The sequence below is a fragment of the Acipenser ruthenus genome, chromosome 2 (genome assembly GCF_902713425.1).
Source record: "Acipenser ruthenus chromosome 2, fAciRut3.2 maternal haplotype, whole genome shotgun sequence".
Classification (NCBI taxonomy): Eukaryota; Metazoa; Chordata; class Actinopteri; order Acipenseriformes; family Acipenseridae; genus Acipenser; species Acipenser ruthenus.
Window position 1 is genome coordinate 78,708,699 of NC_081190.1, and position 24,714 is coordinate 78,733,412.

The 24,714-nt window shown below is 37.6% G+C and overlaps 1 protein-coding gene across 3 annotated transcripts in view; it reads right to left on the minus strand.

Moving 5' to 3' along the window:
- Positions 1-441: 441 nt before the first annotated feature.
- Positions 442-24,714, minus strand: part of LOC117409463 (tetratricopeptide repeat protein 39B-like) — a 62,524-nt gene continuing 38,251 nt past the window's right edge. For all 3 annotated transcript variants that reach the window (XM_059001945.1, XM_059001937.1, XM_059001952.1), the window contains 16 exons: positions 22,429-22,560; positions 17,349-17,425; positions 16,413-16,480; positions 13,247-13,311; positions 12,876-12,981; positions 11,928-11,993; positions 11,230-11,338; positions 10,310-10,377; positions 10,156-10,215; positions 9,144-9,305; positions 7,494-7,585; positions 6,933-7,053; positions 6,446-6,557; positions 5,841-5,958; positions 5,017-5,133; positions 442-1,701 (listed from right to left, as the gene is read on the minus strand). In XM_059001945.1, the coding sequence (XP_058857928.1) occupies positions 1,605-1,701; positions 5,017-5,133; positions 5,841-5,958; positions 6,446-6,557; positions 6,933-7,053; positions 7,494-7,585; positions 9,144-9,305; positions 10,156-10,215; positions 10,310-10,377; positions 11,230-11,338; positions 11,928-11,993; positions 12,876-12,981; positions 13,247-13,311; positions 16,413-16,480; positions 17,349-17,425; positions 22,429-22,560 (1,570 nt within the window). In that variant the 3' untranslated portion in view covers positions 442-1,604. The remainder of the gene's footprint in view (positions 1,702-5,016; positions 5,134-5,840; positions 5,959-6,445; positions 6,558-6,932; positions 7,054-7,493; positions 7,586-9,143; positions 9,306-10,155; positions 10,216-10,309; positions 10,378-11,229; positions 11,339-11,927; positions 11,994-12,875; positions 12,982-13,246; positions 13,312-16,412; positions 16,481-17,348; positions 17,426-22,428; positions 22,561-24,714) is intronic.

The window sequence follows — 24,714 nt, forward strand, 5'->3', positions numbered from 1 at the left end:
GCCTGACAGTGCCTTTATAGGATGAGGAGCCAAGCTTCCCTCACTACTTTCTGCCACTCTTTTTTTGTCATGTTCTACGGCTACTATGGTATATATTCTTCTTACTTAAATTGAAGCAGCATGGATCAGATAAAAAAAAAAAAAAAACACTACTAAAAGGGTATTTTATTTATGTATTTTAAGCCAGTAGCACTGCCCTTTGATAAGGGTCATGTCATGTTGAGCCATTTTAATATACAAACTCTACTGTATACCTACTATCTTTATGTATTCAGGTCAATTGTGTGTGTCTGCTACTTCATGCAGCAAGTAGCAGACACACACAACTGCACAATCCAACTCTCCACATTTAAAACAGATGCATTCACTTTACTTTACTAAATATATAGAGCAGAATCAATAATGTATTAGTAGTTGACAAATAATGACCATGCCAGAAAATGTAATAGATGCTGCTGAACAAGCAAAGGGTTTTTATTAAAAGGTCAGCATGATGTTATATAGTATGGAAATAATGTCTAGCCAAACCACCGCATTGTCTGACCAGGTCAATGGAGCAATGCTACAGAGCATATACAGTATATTCGTCAATAAGGGAAAGGGGTTTTTGATGACAGGAATGCCTGGTCTAACACAAAAAAACAGCACACATTATAAATTTACCCTGTTTAGAAACTCAACTGCAGTGTTTTAGAGCAAGTGAGTAAAAGGCCATGATAATGCAATATAAAATGGCTGATCATTGTAGCATACCAACAAAAACAAAACACAGAATTACAATTAATCAGTTACAGAACAAGAACTATTTAATCAAAGAAATTTAATCAAACTATTTTATGAAAGAAATGTTTTTAAAAAAATAAATTCATTTTAAATTAATTAAATATAAATAATAGACACACACACACACACACACACACACACACAACGGTATATGTTTTTTGAATTATTGCACTAACAGTGTTCCGTCACAAAGAATTGCGTCTTGTGCGTAAATTAAAGCATGACCATTTTCCATAAAACAAGACATTAACACACTCACCACAGCGCACACACACAAGCTTGATTGTAATAACATAAAGCTTAGAAAAGGGAAAATACATTCAGAGATTTGTTTAGAACAGAGTGCAGAGACAATCAAAACTGGTACCTAGGACTCACGGGTCAGTAACATTTCAAAATCCAGTGTCCCAAGTAAACATTAAATTACATACTTTATATTGGTATTTCAAGTATAGGTCTGCGAGGTATTCATGAACAAATATTTATATACTGATTAAACATAAATAATAAAGTTACAAAGATTGATTACTAAAGTACAGACCAGTAAAATTCTTTATAGCAGTACTAGTGTTCGTTTTAAAAATACCAACATCAAGATATAGATTTAACAGCAACTACACTCTGTGATATATCTGCTTCTTAAAACACCAAGTGCTGTTTATTGATTAAAAGGCTTTTTGAAATTTACTATCAGCAGCTCTCTGTACTATGCTAATAAAATGCTTTTGTGGGACACTTGCATTGTATCTTTTAGCTTATTTGGACCCCTGAAAGAACAACCTGCCGCTACAGACAGTTTAAAAACAGACCGAAAAATCCTGTCAAGGTGTGGAGGCTGGGGATCCTCTGAGGCTGTTGAGAGCAGCGTGGATACGAAAGTGTAACCTGGATTCCATTGAATAGTCTTTGTAGTTTTGTCTAAAATAAGAATTTAAAAAAAGCAAAACAGTAATTAGTTTAGCCTTAGGGGGTAATTTCTAAAGCCTAACAAGTAAAATGTCTGAGTAAAATGTCTGCTAATAATTCACAAGAACTAAAAATAATAATAAAAAACAATGTCATCACATTTTGTTCAGTTAAACACCATTACTTAAAAAAGCAATACTATAACAACTAAATATACAAAACAAAAGATTTATACTGAAATGATAATCCTGTTACTAAAGCCCCTTTCACACTGGCATGCTTCACCCTGGGTTGGACCCGGTGTCATGCGATTTCACACTGCTTTTGATAAAGCAGGGTTGACCTGGGTGACAAGCTTAAGAACATAAGAACATAAGAACATAAGAAAGTTTACAAACGAGAGGAGGCCATTCAGCCTCTTGCTCGTTTGGTTGTTAGTAGCTTATTGATCCCAGAATCTCATCAAGCAGCTTCTTGAAGGATCCCAGGGTGTCAGCTTCAACAACATTACTGGGGAGTTGGATCCAGACCCTCACAATTCTCTGTGTAAAAAAGTGCCTCCTATTTTCTGTTCTGAATGCCCCTTTATCTAATCTCCTTTTTTTCTTTTTTCAAGTCAAAGAAGTCCCCCGGGTTGACATTGTCTATACCTTTTAGGATTTTGAATGTTTGAATCAGATCGCCGTGTAGTCTTCTTTGTTCAAGACTGAATAGATTCAATTCTTTTAGCCTGTCTGCATACGACATGCCTTTTAAACCTGGGATAATTCTGGTTGCTCTTCTTTGCACTCTTTCTAGAGCAGCAATATCCTTTTTGTAACGAGGTGACCAGAACTGAACACAATATTCTAGGTGAGGTCTTACTAATGCATTGTAGAGTTTTAACATTACTTCCCTTGATTTAAATTCAACACTTCTCACAATATATCCAAGCATCTTGTTAGCCTTTTTTATAGCTTCCCCACATTGTCTAGATGACGACATTTCTGAGTCAACATAAACTCCTAGGTCTTTTTCATAGTTCCCTTCTTCAATTTCAGTATCTCCCATATGATATTTATAATGCACATTTTTATTGCCCGCATGCAATACTTTACACTTTTCTCTATTAAATTTCATTTGCCATGTGTCTGCCCAATTTTGAATGCTGTCTAGATCATTTTGAATGACCTTTGCTGCTTCAACAGTGTCTGCCACTCCTCCTATTTTTGTGTCGTCTGCAAATTTAACGAGTTTGCTTACTATATCAGAGTCTAAATCATTAATGTAGATTAGGAATAGCAGAGGACCTAATACTGATCCCTGTGGTACACCACTGGTTACCTCACTCCATTTCGAGGTTTCTCCTCTAATCAGTACTTTCTGTTTTCTACCTGTTAACCACTCCCTAATCCATGTGCATGCATTTCCTTGAATCCCTACTGCGTTCAGTTTGAGAATTAATCTTTTATGCGGGACTTTGTCAAAAGCTTTCTGGAAATCTAAATAAACCATGTCGTATGCTTTGCAGTTATCCATTTTCAATGTTGCATCCTCAAAAAAGTCAAGTAGGTTAGTTAGACATGATCTCCCTTTCCTAAAACCATGCTGGCTGTCTCCCAGGATATTGTTACCATATAAGTAATTTTCCATTTTGGATCTTATTATAGTTTCCATAAGTTTACATATAATAGAAGTCAGGCTTATTGGTCTGTAGTTACCTGGTTCGGTTTTGTCTCCCTTTTTGTGGATTGGTATTACATTTGCTATTTTCCAGTTTGTTGGTACAACCCCTGTGTCAAGAGACTGTTGCATGATCTTGGTTAGCGGTTTGTAAATAACTTATTTCATTTCTTTGAGTACTATTGGGAGGATCTCATCCGGCCCAGGGGATTTGTTTATTTTAAGAGCTCCTAGTCCCTTTAACACTTCTGCCTCTGTCAGGAAATGATGTACGTTTGGAATGGCTTTACAATTGTAGGCAAGAGGGCTGACCACACAGAGAGTCTTCTCATTACAATCGAACAAGCAGAAACCATATTGAACCAAGAAACCAGTAAGTATTGCAAATGAGGGACTGCACGCAGACCTTTCACACCGCTTTGGCTCAGGTGCTGCAACATGTTTCCTACTGTATGTTTTGAGAAGACAAAATTGAACATTCTGCTCGATCCCAAAGCAATCTTTCTGTGAAGGGCATGGATGTAATAACTTATGCTCTGGCACAATTCCAGTACAGGCCACAAATTAAATTATTTCCTACCATACTGGCAGATTTAAAAAAATACATTTACATTTTAAATTGAAAAAGACTTCTGGTCAAAATGTTTGTCATTGAATTTTCTTTTCTTTTAGTATTTCATAAAAGGGGTCAATAGATCACTCCTGGAGATAAACACCAGCAGGATATCATATCTGGACTGATCCACCGCTGTGTGGTTTATTTAAAATAAGCCCTCCTTAAGTTGTTTTTTATGTAAATGCATTTGCAAATTACATTTAGAACCACAAATCTTTCATAGTTGTAAACCCTGATAATTTTATAAAGAGATCCTGCAGTAAGAAAGCCAGGGGTGCTGGGTCTGTATTTATGGCTGTGTGTGTGTGCATGTTTGTAAGCATTGGAATAACTTCTTATATGTGGTTAAAGACCCCTCAGAGTACCATCCCGATGACCAGTGCCTTGTCCAGATGTTGAAGGGACTTTGTCTGAAACATTTGGGTCGTCTTTTGCAAGCTGAACTCTGCTTCACTCAAGTCCACACGAGGTAACAGATGTTTACCGAGAAATGTTTACGTTGTTCATGTTAAAAAGGCTGAATCGAACCGTCGGTCCCAATGTTGATTAGAGCAAATGTTTCTTCATCCCTGCTGCAATGTGGCTAATAGTGTATCTCAAGCAACAAAAATATGGCTAAACAGAATAAACAAAAACATTCCTTGCAGAAGTGAAACTGTTTGTTAATTAGTCGGCTTAAGAATGTCTGTCATGCATTTTGTCTCGCTCAACCTGGGTCAAAGCATGTTGACCCACATCCTGGGGTGGGTCGCTGGGGCCCAGGTCAACCCGGGTTCAACCCTGGTATGTGGTTTCACACTACGTGGGATTGTGACCCAGGACACGGGTAGAAGTGCCAGTGTGAAAGGGGCTTACGTTTTACCAATAACCCCCTCAATGTATGATAGACTTGACCTGAACCTGAAGAAAACACAGTTGAAAAGTGATTTAACACAAACTTAAAGTTGGGCTGTGGAATTCATAAAGAGCAGCCACACAGAATAGTGCACCAAATGTGTGTCAGGTTTTAAAATGTACTGTTGAAGGGTAGCCAGGAAAAATATACTTACTTAGCATTTTCTATGAATCTGCTGGCTTTTTGAAAGTCTCCTTGCTGCTTGTACAAGAGCCCCAGCTCATATAAACTAAATGGCACCAAATAATGATCATATTTTATCCTCTTCTCACTACAAAGGAGACAAAAAACAAACACACAAAAAGATTCACAATATGACCACAAAATGGCAGCACAACCTGCATATCTGTGTTGCAAACTCCTTTAAATGGATCCCCTTCACAGTAATCCTAGGTGGGACCAATATGTGGTACCAGTGCTGGTTCGTATATCCTGGGATATCTTTTGATACCGTCATTTATAAAAATGTGTTATAGAAAACAAATATGCCCCTGAAGATATTTTAAGCAATTCTGAAATTTGAATGTTTGGCTCAGCACAAGTTATAAAAAATGACTCAATGTAATAATGAGTTGCTGGACTCAGCAAGCCTGAGAAAGGTGGATTTCTGTAACGAGGTCATAATAAAAATGACCCCTCAAAGGGCATAATGATGTGCTCCAGTAACACCCCCCCTTCTGATGTTCAGGTTCTTTAGGATTTGTAATGAAAAATCATTTATCCAGAAGTATTAAACACTTAACAGTGCTTAATTAAATAACTAAACTGTCGATACTGAAAAAGACTGGTCTTGCTGAGACTCACCTCAGGCTTGCTTAGAGGGTTACTTCTTTAGTACTTCTTTCATCAAAACCTTATTGAGGGACTGATTTTTACATTGAGTGGCCCTATCATAAATACACATAGCTTTTTTTTTTTTTGTCGCTAAAGCCTTTTTAACATGAACAACGTAAACATTTCTCGGTAAACATCTGTTACCTCGTGTGGACTTGAGTGAAGCAGAGTTCGGCTTGCAAAAGACGACCCAAATGTTTCAGACAAAGTCCCTTCAACATCTGGACAAGGCACTGGTCATCGGGATGGTACTCTGAGGGGTCTTTAACCACATATAAGAAGTTATTCCAATGCTTACAAACATGCACACACACACAGCCATAAATACAGACCCAGCACCCCTGGCTTTCTTACTGCAGGATCTCTTTATAAAATTATCAGGGTTTACAACTATGAAAGATTTGTGGTTCTAAATGTAATTTGCAAATGCATTTACATAAAAAACAACTTAAGGAGGGCTTATTTTAAATAAACCACACAGCAGTGGATCAGTCCAGATATGATATCCTGCTGGTGTTTATCTCCAGGAGTGATCTATTGACCCCTTTTATGAAATACTAAAAGAAAAGAAAATTCAATGACAAACATTTTGACCAGAAGTCTTTTTCAATTTAAAATGTAAATGTATTTTTTAAAATCTGCCAGTATGGTAGGAAATAATTTAATATGTGGCCTGTACTGGAATTGTGCCAGAACATAAGTTATTACGTCCATGCCCTTGCGTGCAGTCCCTCATTTGCAATACTTACTGGTTTCTTGGTTCAATATAGTTTCTGCTTGTTCGATTGTAATGAGAAGACTCTCTGTGTGGTCAGCCCTCTTGCCTACAATTGTAAAGCCATTCCAAACGTACATCATTTCCTGAAAAAAAATAAATAAAAGAAAATCAATCACAGAAAAGCTTATTTTGGACTAGGCTGAGACATTCAGACTTATTTCTCATTTGCATTTCAGGCATTAGCTTAAAAATGTGTCTCCTGTAATTAAGTATCTTGTTGTCTAGTTTCACAGATCCTGATTAGCTTTAATCTTTACTGGGCTACCTTACTGTAACACAGCTAATATTAGGTAGTCCAAGATGGGCGCTATCCAGGGTCTGTGAAGCCAGATTTTGAAAGTTAATGATAAAGTAACCTAAAATAACAAAGTTAAGATGTACTTGCCAATTTTAAATCAAAAGGTAAATCCAAAGAATAAATTAATTTTCTAGAGAAATTAAATGACATCTGTTCATACCAGAGCAGGCACCACCAGTTTCACAGGTTTTGGAGCAGAATAGCGCCGGGACTTTCGCACAGCAAACTTTTCCGTGGGAATTGATTTACCAGCAATTCTCTGCTTTAACCCTTCAACTTGTCTAAAGTAGAAAACACAAAAAATCCAGTGAATGCCAAATTAGGAGAGAAGTAGTGTAAAATGTACAATATCACAAATGTACATCACCATGAAGTACCATGAGGAATGATTACATAAAAAGATTTAAAAAAAAAAGACAATGTTCATCCGGTTCCTAGTAGCCGATTGATCTCAAAATGTTATCTTAAAGGATCCAATTGATATAGCCTCAACATGATTAGGTAACCCATTCCATAAACTCAACATTCTCTATGTGAAAAAGTGTCTCCTTCCCTCTGTCCTGAGTCTATCGTCACTTAATTTCCATCCATTACATATTAATATTTTTTTGTGCAGATATAACCAGTGTCATTTACAGCTTTACACAGATCAGTTGCTAATTCTGACTGTGATCACAAACACTAATACCGTACAGTATTGTTGCCTTCATCAGTTACGTACTTAAACAGCTCAGTTACATTCTCCCCAGTCTGTTTGACAACTTCATCTGGAAGCATGCTTAGAATGGCAGCTTTCTGAAAGACATATATTGCCTGCAAAGACAAAAGACAGGCATGCTTACTTCTGTTCTGACAAACTAAAGCAATACCTATATTAGCCCAGCAGAGGGCTCAGTTATTTATGATCAAAGCATATTACCGTATTACTTTGAATTACTGCCACCCTCGAATAAACGCTGCTCTCAATAATGAAACATGCACATTTTTTTCCCTACCCCAGCTCAAATAAATGCAGCACTTAATAAAGAAACGCATACCAAACACAGTATGGCAAAACATTACAAATAGAAACAAAATTAATTGAATAAACATGAATAAAATGTATTTAAAAGAATACAATCACACACTGGAGCATATCAATATTTTACTGTGAAAAAAAAAGAATAGCACAGGTACACAGCACTATGTACTGATACTGGTGTAGGGGTAAATACTGCAGCACTAATATATATATATATATATATATATATATATATATATATATATATATATATATATATATATATATATATATATATTATATATATATATATATAGGAATTAGCAAGAAAAGTAATGACCAAGTGTTGCAATGCAGGAGCTGTATGATTATTATTTAAGTTTCTTAAATGCATTTGTTTTGGTTGTATGCATGGTATTTTGGCTAATAAGAGACGCTGCAGAATCCTGATCCAGACAGGAAGTTCGGAGAGTGGTGGGTAAGGTGTTCTGGAGTGTCAAGCAAAAGCTAGTGTAGCTCTCGCTGTGGCGTTGCTGTTTAGGGGATAGCCATGGGATCAACTCCTCTTCCGAAGCTCTGCCTGGATCAGGAGACCGGGAGTGTTTAGTTGTCTTGCTGGTTGAAGAAAGAAATGCACCATATATTAAAGAGTTCAACCCTGCGACTCTTAGAAACTGCTGTAAGAAAATAAAGGGAAAATAAGCCGACCTTCTCTGTGTTGAATTGACATGTCTCTCTTGTTATTATTTCTACACTGGTATGTGTCCTCACTTATCAGATCTGCGAGCTCAACAGCTTTCAGTTTAAAGTTGTAGGACGTTGTCCCCATCCTGATCAAGTTGTATCTGCAAAAATAAATTTCAATATACGCCTCCCTCAAATACTGTAAAAAAACACAATCAGAAATTGCACCTTTCGAAAACCATAGTACTTACCATAATACTAATTACTGCCGCCCTTGAATGGGCGCTGCAGCTGTTTTTAGCAATTTAAAATAAACGCTGCGCCATGGTGGCGAATCTGAATGGGAAGGACGGCACCTACACGCTGAAGGACTTGATGTGCTTGAGTAGGTGAGGACACATACCACATACTACTTGGAGCAGGCATGATTGAAGAATAATGAACTGCATGAATGTATAGCCTAAATATTGGTCTACTTTCATAACCAAAATTCTTTAGATTTACTAGTGTATTGCTGTATTGAAGATTAAGTATGAAAACCCATTGCAATCTGTAGAATAATCTGATCTGTAACTGTAAATATAATAGCTGAAAATTACTGGTATCTGTAAATAAACTGCTGCAAAAAAAGCTCAAAAAGGGAACACTAAAAGGTTAGTTTGGACATACTGGGTTGTGTTCATTTACCTTTGACCACTTGCTTTCCTTACAGAGCAGGTCTGCGTAGCGGTAAGCCTCTAGCCAATTCTGCTGGAAGGTGTGGCACCACATCATCTCCCAGTAACAGAGGTGATGGATCTGTTTCCACTCCTGCTGGGACGCAATGCAGTCCTGAAACTTCACTTCAGCCTGTGTGTGGGGGAGAGCAGAGCAGCAAAGCAGTCTTTTACATTATAAGATGACCCCATATTCACTGGGCTATCTTAAACTTGACCTACACACATGTACAGTCCACGCTATATATTATCACATCAGGTGCCTAACTCGGCCAAGGCAATTATCTTAGCCATAACAAAGGTAAACAAGCATTTCTTCAGCCTTTACAATCCTGTTTATTGACATTTATAGTCCTTTGTGTGTCTGTAAGAGAGAATTCCACTAATTAACTTGTACATACCAGTTTCTATTAAATCCTGAATGTAGAGAAATCCTGAACTCGATTGGAATGAGAGAAAAATATGTTGTGTATGTTTGTCACCATCATAAGACATACTTCCATCAATATTTTTTTTTAATTATTGCAACATGTATTTTTGTATAAGACTATGTGTAGAGCATTTAATTGTATATGAAAAATAGTAAATATAAAATAAATTTTTTTTACCTAAACTGTACACATACTACTATGTTAATACTAAGGCTGGCATTTATATTTGGCCTACAATATGTTTGAGCACATTTAGGCAAAATTTGAATACATCTTGTGCCAGGATGCCTCTGGTGATTGACAAATTAATTGAGGCAATCTAAACTTGAAAAGCAGTGTCTGCATGGCAGTTTATTACATTTGTATTGTACAGTGGAGCTGTGGGAATTTAATTTGTTGTTAATTTATAAAGCATCCACAAGTTAAAGAAGCCTTTAAATTGGTTTCACAGACCCTGATGAGCAGTAATCTTGGACAACCTAATGTTGCCTTAGGCAAGTCTGTCTACGATTCGTGGTAGTTGGGATGATTTTATCTTAAATAAAAACATACCTTCTCAAAGTTTCCTTTAAGTACCGCTATCCTGGCTGTATAAAATAAAATAATAGACCCCTTTAAAGAGAAAACATAGGTATAAGTTATACATTTGAAAATGCAATCAGGCACAGAAGTTATAGATTAAATGATGAAGTCCAACATGACGTACGTTGGGGAATTTCTTGAGGTAGGGTTCCAACAGGGCTTCGGCTTCTACAAGGTTTCCTTCACCACTACCTACGGAGATTTAATGTAGAAAGGGGGTTGCAGAAAATTAGAAAACTACCGTGGCAACAGAATTAATACACTGATGTCATGCGGTTCTAAAAAGGTCAAGCTGACTCAGTTCTAACTTAGTTCCTAACGTTTTCACAAGATGCACATTGCTCACTACCTTCTATACACTGACTGAAATAGTCAAGCAAAATGAGATCATCCTCTCTCCTGCAATGTATTCAAATGTATGTGGTCATGCAATGTGTTATCTGATGCACTTGACCTATATAAGCTGTGCAAGTTGTGTGCAACTATTCAGCAACATTCATGGAAAAGCAGAAGGATCTAAAAAAAGAAGTTTCATAAATCACAACTGATAGTGCCCACAAAACGCATGTTGAGATTTGGGTTTTTAATACCTTAGGAACACATTATGCAGCTTTATTTTATCTAAATGACCGGGGTATAGACAGCCACTGCTAGTTAGATCACGTTGTTCCATGCTGTCCCTCAAAGTAGTTGCAGATAACAACAAAATAAATCTTACCTGTCATGCAACTCAATTGACTATAGAGGTCTCAAATGTACAGTATCAAAAGAAACAAATGATATTTGAAAACATCTACTGTCATTTTAAAATATGATATCTGGTTCTACTGCTACTAGTTTGTTTGCCTTGCTGGACCAGTCCTGACCACTGCCTATTCTTTTTTTTTCTACAACATTCCAACTGTTCTACTTTAATATCTTATTGGCCGTCCAGTTTGTTTACATACCCTCCAAATGGCATAGCAGTAGCGACGCAAACTTTACTCTCTTGAAACCCGCTAGATGCAAAGTCATAGAACCGAATGAAAGACAGGGGTTTCTTACCAAGGATTAAAGTAACATAAGTGTGGTAAAGCAGCAGGGTCAGAACAGACAGTATAGCTCTCAGGCTGTGGCTAAAAGCCCCTTCTCGTAACTGGGACAGCCCAAAATCCTGGGAGGAACAAAAACAAACGGGGTACAACAAACATTTTCACACATATTATAGGGCAGGAGTGCCCTCGATCCCGATGGCCTTTCTATATCAGGTTTTAAATTTGATCAATTCATACCATTAAATAATTAACAGACAAATACCTGAATGGAGGTGTAATTGGTTCAATTAAATAATTAAGGGGTATGGTTGTACCAAGTATCTTGGATCAAATACCCCTCACTGTGCACTGTTGCTATAGGGTAATTTCATGATCACTGTAACCAAATGCGTTAACTCCATTTGTGGCTGACTATACATAAAACACATTGAGAAAAAGGTTACAGGGTGTCGTGCGCATCCATACAAAAGAGCTGTGAAAATACACTTTGTAACAAAGTATCTGATGTGGTAATGTTTTCCATTTTTTGTATAGCCTGGAAAGTGCTTTGAACTGTTTTGAAAAGCCCAGCTGCTGGTAGCCATGGATATTCACTAACCAAAATGGAGAACAAAATTGCAATATAAATTAGAAATTCCAGCAACTTTGATGGGTAGTTGGGCTTTCAAAACATTTCAAAGCATAGCGATGTTCATGATTTAGTCGTACCCTATTGCCTGAAAACCCAATAAATTCGAGAAGCCTTAGAACTCTTGCAGGTAGGAGGGACAGCATCTGAAAATGAAAGGGAAAAAACAAACAATCAGATATCTTAATAAAAGCTCTTTGTAGACGTGGATATACACAATGCTGGGAAAAAAAATCTAAATCTTAATTATTTTCACCTATTATTTATTTCACTCATGAAGTTGTCATTATAAATGGTTGTTTACAAAATGATGACTGAGAATGAAATATGAACTGATTAAACTGAATGCACTAGGTGATGTTTATAACTTTAAAAGGCACTGCACACTGGGTATGTTTCTTCATCCCAATTTTACATTAAATATCCATGTAAACCAATTTTTTCTTATATAGTCCCTTGCCTATCAAGTATGAAACTGTTGTACGAGAGTAATGAATTACTTTTGGAATCTAAATAATGGTGTTTCAATCTGTTTCAACGACCAATAAGAACATAACAAATTCAAGAACGAGAAAAGGCCATTTGGCCCAACTGCTAGTTTTGGTGCCAACGTGGTCCGTTTGCACTCAGAAGAGGAAAAACAAAACCCCCTAACTAGGTTAGTAGGGGAAGTTAAACCTCTGGGAATCCGTGGGTAGACAGACTGCCCTCCCTCCAGGCGGCTTGCTAAAGGTCTTATTGTGATGCATTAAACTGACCTTCATGCTGTTGAACAGATTTTTAAAATCAGCCATCTTTGTGCTGAATTTACGAGTGACAACATCTTTTTACAATGAATCCAGTGTGCACCGGCCTTATTAATATTAATGACAGCATATCATAAAAGGCCATACACAGATTATTAGGTGTCACTGCAATGGAAACATGGGTCACAGTGACCTGAAAGTATTTCATGAGAATAGCAGTGAAAAAGCCGCTATAGAGCATATGCAGTTTTCAATGTAACTTTAAAGCAATGCCAAACATACCAAATTGAACGCTCCAATTCCTAACTTCACGCCCCCTTCAAACTGGCAGTAGGTTTCATTCTTGTCAGTAAGATCCTGAGTCATGTTTAAAAGCTGCTGACATTCCCTGGCAGCCATTAGAAAAATGTTACACAGAACTCCAAACATTTATTAGATGGCATTTAACTAAAACACAATTAACAAATACAGCCATTAAAATAAATCAGTCATTTACGCATTGGAGTAAAAACCTTTGAAACTATTATTCAACCGTCTCCGATGTTTGTTGTATAGAGCTTAGTGAATACAGAATTGATTGCTATTCTCCAAGTGCAATTTCCACATTGATATTTACATATTGATAAATTACAAGAAAAGGCAATGTTGCTTACTTGTATATTTGGTAACTTGTTCTGATTTTGAGCCCACCTTTGATAAAGTTGATCATGTTTTCATCCTAGTAGGAGATAAAGGGGAAAGAACACACACACACACACACACACATGCACGCACACACGCACGCACGCACACACACACACACACACATCACAGTTTTAAACTAAAAAGCGTATACAAATAAATTTCTTGGAAAACCTTAAATACCACCTTCTTTCATTAACATCTTAACAAGAACAAGACCCTGTTCAGGTGATTTGTTTAGTACTGATCCCAATCTGTACCATAATACAAATTCCTTGATTAGTGTTTTTTTTTCTATGTTTGAGATACTTCTGCATTTAATAATGCATTACTTATATCCCTATTAATAAATATAGAAACATCTGTAAACGTTTCGACATCAAAGTTTGGTTTCTAAAGCTACTATCAGCATTTCCTTAGGATAGCACTGTCTTTATTACAGGTCAGTCAACACTACCATGTTTCGGATTAGCATACACTGTATTCAAAATGCCACCACCTTGGCAATATAGATTAAGCTTGAATATATTTAATAAACACTTTTTTTTGTTTTTAATTTCCAGGTAATACCCCTCCCTACAATGTAATCCCTTCATCGCTTGCTGTATGAAATAGTTGCATTTTTGTTAAAGCCGACAATCTCTTTTATATATTTTAAATGAAATTTGGTTAATGGACCGATTTGTTTACATGTGGAATATCTGTCACTTACATTCACAAGGAAAACGGTGGCTACATGTCATGGGTTCTAATGACCTTCACTGATCCTCACCTCTTAATTCACTCTCATTTTAAATGGCAGGATAAATGGTGGTCATAGAAACATTTTTAAAGACGGTATTACTGCATCATTGTATTATTAAGACACTTTCTCTAATGACTCATGAGCCAAATACTGATCTCAACCTGGACTTGAATCCAGGTGCATTGAACAATTCTTAAGTACATATATATATATATATATATATATATATATATATATATATATATATATTGTGAGATAGAGGGTTGTGAGAGACAGCAGGGAGGGGGTTAAAACCTCCCTGCGAGAGAAATGCACCTTTTTGTTTGATTGTTTCTGCTTTTTCAGTTAATCAGTTTTGTTAATTGTCTTATTGTTTTGTTTAATTGTTTTATTATTAATTATCATCCGCACCTGGGCGTTATTGGGAAATTAGGCCCAGGTGCGGGGTTTAAAAGGAGAGCAGGCAGTCTGCTCGGGGCTGCTAAGGAGAAGGAGGCAGAAGGGAGTGCTCTGCTTCCTGGCAGTCCAGAGATAAAAAGGTATAGTGCAAACCTGTGTGGTTAAGTTTTGGGCAGGGAAACGGCTTAGCCGTCCTGTGGTAGTTAGGTTCCTGCGTGTGCAGTTAGTGCTCGTAAAGAGCTAGGTGTTTGTTTTGTGTTTTGTTTTATTTTGTGTCATTAAAAAAAATAGCGCGTCAGCGCTGAAAACTCAATTTCTGTCTGCTGGGTCAAGTTCTTAAAGGGGCAACGAACCCGAGTGGGTGAGTTCCTTTTACAATATATATATATATATATATATATATATATATAAAAAGAGGAAATATCGTGCAGGCAGAATATACAGACAACATATAACATTCCTTGACTTGTCTACTGAAGAAGTCCTCAGTCGATTTATACTTTGATTAAACAATAACATTTTGGTTTATTTCCAACTCGAACATTTAATTTATTTAATATGAATTAACCATGGATTTTGCCCGTCCACTTTTTTCCCTCTGTGTATATGCACTATTATTCTGTGTTTTGTTATGGTTTGGTATTTAAATGGTTTAAAATGAAATAAGAAGTGGAAAGGAATTCAGATGAATCCAGAAGGCCGACATTGATAAAAAAAACAACAAAAAACGTGCACGCACCCTACCCAAACAGTGGTTTGACCCATGGTCCGCGCTGTAGTAATATCTAGCTATATCTAACATTATTCGCGCTGTGAATACAACAGAACAAGCAGTTTGTGGAGATAGCAAAAAATAAATAAATAAATAAATACATACATACATTTCTGTTTAGGCTAGATAGTTTTTAGCTTGGTTTGTTTGTATTCTCTATTAATTAAATTCTATTCATTGAAAAAGGAAAGAGAGAACCAGACCGTTATTATTGTTTTTATATTTTCTTTGAATAGGGGAAGTTAGCAGGGTAATGTTTCTGCGTGGGGGTAGGGGTACAGGCAGGCATGAACGCGTTTAAGTTCAACACTAACCCTAAATAAAATGTTGTTCCTGCTATTAAGCAGTAGTATAATCGGAACCAGGGGTATTTAAAAATAACAGAAGCCAGTTTTCACTTTAGTGAAGTAAGCTACAATATTTGTTTTCATTAAAAACGTGTTTATTGAAATTAATGTTCAGCTTTCATATTGAAGCTTGATGTGTACTACTCATTCAAGCAAACCAAGTAGTGTAGGAATTTGCATGTATTGTTCAAGATGTTTTTCAAATCAAGTGAGCTTATTTCAATTGTGTATAAAAAACGACAATAGAGTCGCAGTCCTTCTTTCGCAGCCAGTGTCATCTTTATGGAATGTAAATGGTAAAGTAATTAAATGTCCCTGGCAGTGGACTGTTTCTGATTAGCGCACGCAAGATCTTGCAGAATGGATAAAACTGTGTTGAGAATTGTAGAAAAACGCATTTGAGAGCAAAACATTCAATGGCATTTTTAACTTTCATAGCTGAAGAGGTGCTGGGGCTATGCCTCGTCAAGCCCAAATCATTTTTTGCAAAAAGTTGCGATGGTTATATACCTCGAGAGAGTTGCGGTTGATTTCCTGTGTTAATTCATGTTAATTTATTAATTTCTGCAGCGCTGCTATAATTGCAGTTTCTCCTTTGAGGTTTCACTCACTTGCGATTTTACGCAAAAAATTCGTAAAGATGAGAAAATTTGAATATTTGCCCCATTATCTTTATAGCTGTTCCTGAATACAATCTTATTTTTGTACAATACAGTAATACATTGTAGACAGGTCCTTCTGTTTCGTGACAACCATAGTTAACTAAAGAACTGATATGCCTATCGAACAGTACAATTATTTTTGTACCTTCTGAGTTTATATAATTCAATATCATGTTGGTCTTGGAAAACAGAATGCTTAGATGAACTGTTTACCTGCACAAATGTTAGGGCTGCTTTCAGTAGCAAGCACTCTGCATAGCAGATCTCCGCATGCATTTCCTCTAAAGGAAAAAACAACAACAAAAAAACAAGCATACAAACAAAGGTTTATATGTAGATACTGAAGGAATTGTAATTGATTAAACGGGAACGGGAATTGTAATTAGAAACAGAATTTGGAATTGAAAAAAAGGAATTGGCCCCAACCCTGAACAAGACCAGTATCAGTCTGTCAAACCTGCATCAGTCCTACAAGTACATTAGGTGTCTTTACTCATTGGTGTTTATTTTTTTCTATTGTATAACTGGTTTGGCTATACTGCATATTTGTGCCTTAAGCATATAGATCTACATGATTTGCAACAAAAGGCACTTTATCATCTAAAAAACTTCAGAAAGTAAGGCAGTTTCAATTAAGATAAACAATGACTATATAAATGAAATATTATATTGCAGAACCTAGGCAGTATATTGTGTATTATACATCATCACAGCCAATCAGATCACTCTTTTGCCATAGGATGTCACGATACACTACAGCTTTTGATCTATGCAGTGTACGAAATAGAACAAGTTTAAACTGAAAAAGAAACCAAACATTCCATCACTACGGCAACTGTAGAGACTACCACAGAAGAGTGCAAATTGTAAAAAAAATAGTAAAAAGTAAAAAAGCTAAAATCTGAGAAAAAATAAATAAAAAAAAGTTGCAGAAAGTAAACAGAACACCTTTTAAAGTATTTTTTCTATAAAGTAATGGTGTATAATAGTGATAATTTATTTTTCAAGTGCAGTGAACTTGCAGGTAAAGTCCAAAGGCTGCGTTGTTTATTAGAATTCAGATTGTTTACCTCCTCGTACACTACAACTTATCACTTAATAAACACACACACACACAGAGTAGTATAGGTGTATTAACTCATCTGTTACCTTCTTTGAATTGGTCGGCTGCTTGTTTGGAAACTAAATTGGATATAGATTCCACAACTGAGTTCTTTTTCCTAAACCTAAGAAAGCAAACAAGAGCATACAAATTAAAAGAATATGAAGGAGGCAGTCACATCCCTCACACTTTCTTTGGGTAAACTGAACTCCTGTCACAAAACATTGAACCACTTGTCTTATTGTGATGAATCTTGCTAAGGAGGTCATTGTGCTAAACAAAATAAATAAAAGGTCTATGGGGTACAGGCTGTCGCTCCATCAGTCTTACTGATTGTATGGCAGATCATGTTTATTTAGATGTTCATTTAAGTACCTGTACAAGACAAAAGGCAAGTGTAAGTATCTTAAAAGGTCTTCATTCGGTCCCTTATTTATAGCTTTAACTTGTGGGAAATGTCATTCTTTTTACAGTGTTTGTGCAACTGTTGCACATTACAGTTATTTCAGTGATACATAGTTATGCATCACACAGTACAAGTCTCATAACCTCATTCAAGATTATATATATATATAGAGAGAGAGAGAGAGATGCAGGCTTCAGTGAGTTCAGGAAATTAATTCCATCTAGGGTTTCTGTGACGTCATAAACTACGAGACTGTCAGGTCGAGTAGTTTATAAACTGTCACAGAACCCAGAGATGGAATTATATTCCTGTAACTCACTGAAGTCCATCTTTATTTTTTATAATACATGGATATTAGTACCCTTGTGAGTCAGTTTTAAGTTTAATATCTCCCCATTTTAAAGTCGTAGTGCTCCTTTGTTCTAAGCACATACTGGATGCCAATATTGAAGACAACGAGGTTCAGCAGTGCAGGTGGGTTTTTTAAATGTAGTGTTTCAGTGCTGTACAGGCGTTCTGTCATTATCCGTTAATGCTTCAGCTTTGTTTGGACAGATGTTTCTTTAAATATTTCTGTTTGGCAACCTTTGTTTTCTTGGTTTCAGCAAAATCAATAATTTCCACGATATATAACGTGGGTAATCATTTACAGTACATCTGTGTTTAAAAGGTTTTTGATCACTCCTGGCTAGTTTCACTAAGTAAACTGGATCTAGAGCTGTCAAAAGTATGTTTCTTTCTGTAGTAACAAACAGTATAGTTGCCCAGGGGAGGTCTTCTCATTTTAGAAATGTTAGGGGCGGAGTGAAGATATAAGGGGTGGTGCACAGGGAGAATACGGGAGACCGTGAATGGAGAGCAAGTGCCTATATAATGTGAAAGTTCCCTGTGTTAAAATAAAAGTTATTAAACAGCATCTCTAGGCTTAATTTCGTGACATGGTATCGGAAGTTAACAGATGTGTTTAGCAGCCTAACAAAGTAAGGAACAGCTGAATTAAAATTGAGCGGCATGTCGAAATTCCATCCACTGGAGCATTTCGATTTCACCCAGCCGTCCTTGTTGCCTGCCTGGAAACAGTGCTTCTCAAGAGTCCGGATCGCCACGAAACTGAGAAGCAGAGCCAACTTTCAATGCTTTCGTTTTTTCTAAAGCTGAAGACGTTAATGGTTAGGCTGTTATTATTAAGAAGTTTGTTGACCACTTTGTGCCAAGGCTAAACGTGATACATGAAAGGGCCTGTTTTCATCAGCGCTGCCAAAAAGCAGGGGAAACGGTGGAAGCTTTTGTAAGGAACTTGTATGAGCTGGCGGAGTATTGTGAAGATGAGCAAATAAGAGATAGAATTGTAATCGCATTGCTGACAAAGGAGTCTCACAGAAATTGCAAATGGAATCGGGGCTGACGCTGTGGCAGATTCTGTTTTTGCAGACTGCCATTTGGGATCACGTCTACCACAGAAATATTCCAAAGAGAAATGAGTAAGCTTTTGGAGGAGCTAGAGGGAACAGTAGCGGTGATGGAGGATGTTCTTGTGTATGGGAAGACTCACAAAGAGCATGATGCATGTCTGTGCTCTGTACTGAACACAGTGAAATAATCTGGATTGAAATTAAACAAAGACAAATGCCATTTTGGAACAGAAGAGATACAGTACTTCGGTCATATCATCAGTGGAGATGGAATCAGACCAGACCCAGACAAAGTGAAGGCAATCACAGAACTGCCGGGTCTGACAAATGCCACAGAGCCTCGACAACAGTTAGGCATGGTCAATTTAGGCAGATTTCTGCCCATCTTATCGTCTGTAATACACCCGATGACCAATCCACTGAAAAGAGATGCAGCATGGATGTGGGGTTACCCTTGGCAACAGGCATTTGACACAGTGAAGGCCTTGGTAGTAACTGCTCCAGCTCTAGCATTTTATGATGCAAGCAAGCCCACTGTAGTAAGTGCAGATGCCAGCAGCTTTGGTCTCAGAGGAGCACTGTTGCAGCAGCATGGAGACAGGTTCCTCCCAGTAGTATTCTGTTCCCAAACTCTAACAGAGGCAGAAAAGAGACATGCACGATCAAAAAGGAGTTTAGCAGGAGTTTGGGCTTGTGGAGAGATTTGTTTGCTGCCTGCAGGGCTTAGAAAGTTTTCGTCTTCAGACTGATCACAAACCTTTGGTGCTATTGATCAACAGCCATGATTTAAATAGAACACCGCTGAGATGCCAGTGTTTGCTGATGCGCTTAATAAAATTAAATGTTAAGGCAGAGCATGTTCCAGGAAAGGAGCTCATTGTAGCAGACACATTGTCGAGAAACCCCCTGACCGCCACCATGGATACTGAAACTGAAGAAGACGTCAAAGCATATGTACAAGCAGTGGTGACCTGCAAGCCAGTGTCAGGACAAAAATTAGATGACATCAGAGAAGCAACACTGAGGGACAAACAGCTCCAGACGGCAGTCAAGTTCATTAGGCATGGTTGGCCTAGATATATACAGGTCCCAGAGGACATGAAATAACTATATGCTGCACGTGGAGAACTGTCCGAAGCGAATGATCTGATGATCTATCACGACAGAATTGTGATACCAGCCTCACTGAGGAAAGAGATCCTGAGTAGGATTCATGAGGGTCATCAAGGACTGACTAAGTGCTGGGAAAGGGTAAATATGGCAGTTTGGTGGCCGGGCATCAGTAGAGATATTGCTGATAAAGTGTTGACATGTGAGTTCCATCGAGCTAACAGGCCTACTCAGAGAAAGGAACCATTATTAACCACACCATTGCCAAAGGGACCATGGCAGAAAATCTCTGCAGACCTTTGCGAAGTAAAAGTCGAAAGTATCTGGTAGTTGTCGACTACTATTCTAGGTTTATATAATTTACCTATTTGTTAGTGATTTCCAGCCATCAGGTGATCATCAGGCTAAAAAGCATGTTTGCACGCTGGGGCATCCCAGATGAATTAATTGCTGATAATGGGACACCATTTACGGCTGTGGAGTTTCGATGCTTGAGGGAAAACTGATGCCCAAGTGGATAAGCCACAGATTGTTGGAGAAAAATGACAAGAAAGCCAAAGAAGCTTATCAGAGTTTCTTCAATTGGAGATATTCAGCTAGAGCTCTACCTGACAGAGCCTGGAAATTGCATAAGAATCAAGTTGGATGGAGAGAAGCGATGAAGCAGACCAGCCTCTGTAAAGAGCAAGTCTACAACACCAAGGTCGTATACAGTGCAGACAATGAATGGCGCCACCTTGCGCAGAAACAGGAGACACTTACAACTTGTTCCATCATTCCAGAGTGGAGACGAAGTAAGTCAACACCAGAGCGACTGCGAAGTCTGGCAGCCAGCCAACGCAGCGGAACCGGAGGAGTCGGCAACAATTGTTTCAAACCTCACAGTACCTCCATCACCAGAAACACCAAAACCACAAGAGAGCACAACATCAAGTGGAAGAATTGTCAAGACTCCAGTGCGGTTCAGGGACACTTATTAGATTAGAGACAGTAGCTACAGCAGGGGCAGAATAATCCCCTAGTTGCTGTTGGACAGAGGGCAGTATACCCCAAAGTTCAAGTTAGGTAATGTTTGTTCAAAATTAAAAAAAAAAAAAAAAAAAGTGTAATAATGAATAAATCCTTCAAGCTCTAAAGAAGGGAATATGTAGTGAAACTGGACTGTGTTAGAAAGGACCTATCAGTGGTTAGAACCAATGTGTTCGGGGTGGAGAGAAGATGTAAGGGGTGGTGCATGGAGAGAATATGGGGAGACTGTGGATGGAGAGCCATCATCTATGTAATGTTAAAGTTCCCTGTGTTAAAATGAAAGTTATGAAACATATACCAACATCTCTCTGCTTAATTTCATGGCACTGAGATTGTTTTTCTTTGATGCATTAGGTGGAGCCACTACAGAGGCCTCACCAAAAAGCTCAAGTCAACACCCCATATCATTGCACAGTAAAACCAGTGACACTCTGATGTCACGCTCTATTGATTTTGACTGTTAGAGAAGTACAGAATATATCACATTACATACTTCCCAATATTAATAAAACAAAACTGAATGCCAGCTATCAATCTAAATGGCAAATAGACCGAGTCTGTAGCCACATAAACTATAATTAATATCTCATTTAACAGGTTTTTATTTTGAAAGGGCTTTAACTTGCACAAAATAAAAAGGGGTATTCTGTACCTAAGCTGAAAGATAAAATGTGTGTCAAGATAGAGAAAAAAATAAAAAAAAATAAATGTCTTACCGAAATACAGACAGACTATATATTGCCAGTTCTTTACAAATAATCTTTTTAAATTTGAAATATTCCTTAAGCACTGCTCCTAATCTTGTATTGAAAACCTCTTAAGGTAATTAAGCCTTAACATTTCTACCAAAATTTAACTTAATGTGGGATGCGTTCTAACAGCAAACATCACTGCTGTAATTGACTCCCCATGCAGCTTCCTTTAAATATGGTCTAAAGTTTTGAATTTGAAATTAAACTTTAGATCATATTTAGTGAGCGATAATAAAACTTCAAGTCTAAAAACACATTCACATCATTGTCACATTAATATGTGATTAAAGAATATATTTCTCCTAAACCATCAATGAAAAACATATATTCGTACCAAGATAAATGAAGACCTGCAATTCATCCTTTACCGAATATTGCTCTGTTCTTATTGGTTAGCAATGCTGCTTTAATCCCTTACCTTTGGCATGTCTGTAGTGCATCTTTCATTACGCTGATGCCCATCTGGATGTCTTGGTGTTCGAAGGTCATGGCTGCCTGCATCACTAAGATCGTGCTGTATCCCAGAGCATGGTACATGCTATCCTTCGCCCTGCCATTAAGATAGTTTACACTTAATGCAGAGTGATTTAGAGTTGTGTTGCTCAAATACTTTCCACTACAGAGGTCATTAACTATCTTTCTACTAAATACGCTGAACAAAATGCTACCCACTGCTACCCAATTTCCTCATTCTAGAAAAGGCATGCATGGCTGTCATGTTCCATCTCTGTTGGTTCTATCTGCTTGAAACACTCAATTAAAGGTATACTCTGTAAAACTCAAAAGAAACTCAATATATAGAATTTAATGAGAAAGGTTTGCTATGATGGATCATAACTCCATAAAATCTGAAAGCAATTAATCTGACACAATTTCTAAAAAATGCAAAGATGGTTTCTAGGCGACCATATTGGATAGACGGTCAAAGCAAAATTCACCAAACAAAACTCTTAAAATGGTGGTGTCCATTCTAGCATTTTTTTTCCTGTAACTTATTTATAGACTAGAAATGGTTATTTGGGGAATCAGCTAATACCAACATCAAAAGTATTATAAAAACCCGTTCAACACACAGTTACTACAGTGCCTTGCGAAAGTATTCGGCCCCCTTGAACTTTGCGACCTTTTGCCACATTTCAGGCTTCAGACATAAAGATATGAAACTGTAATTTTTTGTGAAGAATCAACAACAAGTGGGACACAATCATGAAGTGGAACGAAATTTATTGGATATTTCAAACTTTTTTTAACAAATAAAAAACTGAAAAATTGGGCGTGCAAAATTATTCAGCCCCCTTAAGTTAATACTTTGTAGCGCCACCTTTTGCTGCGATTACAGCTGTAAGTCGCTTGGGGTATGTCTCTATCAGTTTTGCACATCGAGAGACTGAAATTTTTGCCCATTCCTCCTTGCAAAACAGCTCGAGCTCAGTGAGGTTGGATGGAGAGCATTTGTGAACAGCAGTTTTCAGTTCTTTCCACAGATTCTCGATTGGATTCAGGTCTGGACTTTGACTTGGCCATTCTAACACCTGGATATGTTTATTTGTGAACCATTCCATTGTAGATTTTGCTTTATGTTTTGGATCATTGTCTTGTTGGAAGACAAATCTCCGTCCCAGTCTCAGGTCTTTTGCAGACTCCATCAGGTTTTCTTCCAGAATGGTCCTGTATTTGGCTCCATCCATCTTCCCATCAATTTTAACCATCTTCCCTGTCCCTGCTGAAGAAAAGCAGGCCCAAACCATGATGCTGCCACCACCATGTTTGACAGTGGGGATGGTGTGTTCAGGGTGATGATCTGTGTTGCTTTTACGCCAAACATAACGTTTTGCATTGTTGCCAAAAAGTTCGATTTTGGTTTCATCTGACCAGAGCACCTTCTTCCACATGTTTGGTGTGTCTCCCAGGTGGCTTGTGGCAAACTGTAAACGACACTTTTTATGGATATCTTTAAGAAATGGCTTTCTTCTTGCCACTCTTCCATAAAGGCCAGATTTGTGCAGTATACGACTGATTGTTGTCCTATGGACAGAGTCTCCCACCTCAGCTGTAGATCTCTGCAGTTCATCCAGAGTGATCATGGGCCTCTTGGCTGCATCTCTGATCAGTCTTCTCCTTGTATGAGCTGAAAGTTTAGAGGGACGGCCAGGTCTTGGTAGATTTGCAGTGGTCTGATACTCCTTCCATTTCAATATTATCGCTTGCACAGTGCTCCTTGGGATGTTTAAAGCTTGGGAAATCTTTTTGTATCCAAATCCGGCTTTAAACCTCTCCACAACAGTATCTCGGACCTGCCTGGTGTGTTCCTTGTTCTTCATGATGCTCTCTGCGCTTTAAACGGATCTCTGAGACTATCACAGTGCAGGTGCATTTATACGGAGACTTGATTACACACAGGTGGATTCTATTTATCATCATTAGTCATTTAGGTCAACATTGGATCATTCAGAGATCCTCACTGAACTTCTGGAGAGAGTTTGCTGCACTGAAAGTAAAGGGGCTGAATAATTTTGCACGCCCAATTTTTCAGTTTTTTATTTGTTAAAAAAGTTTGAAATATCCAATAAATTTCGTTCCACTTCATGATTGTGTCCCACTTGTTGTTGATTCTTCACAAAAAATTACAGTTTCATATCTTTATGTTTGAAGCCTGAAATGTGGCAAAAGGTCGCAAAGTTCAAGGGGGCCGAATACTTTCGCA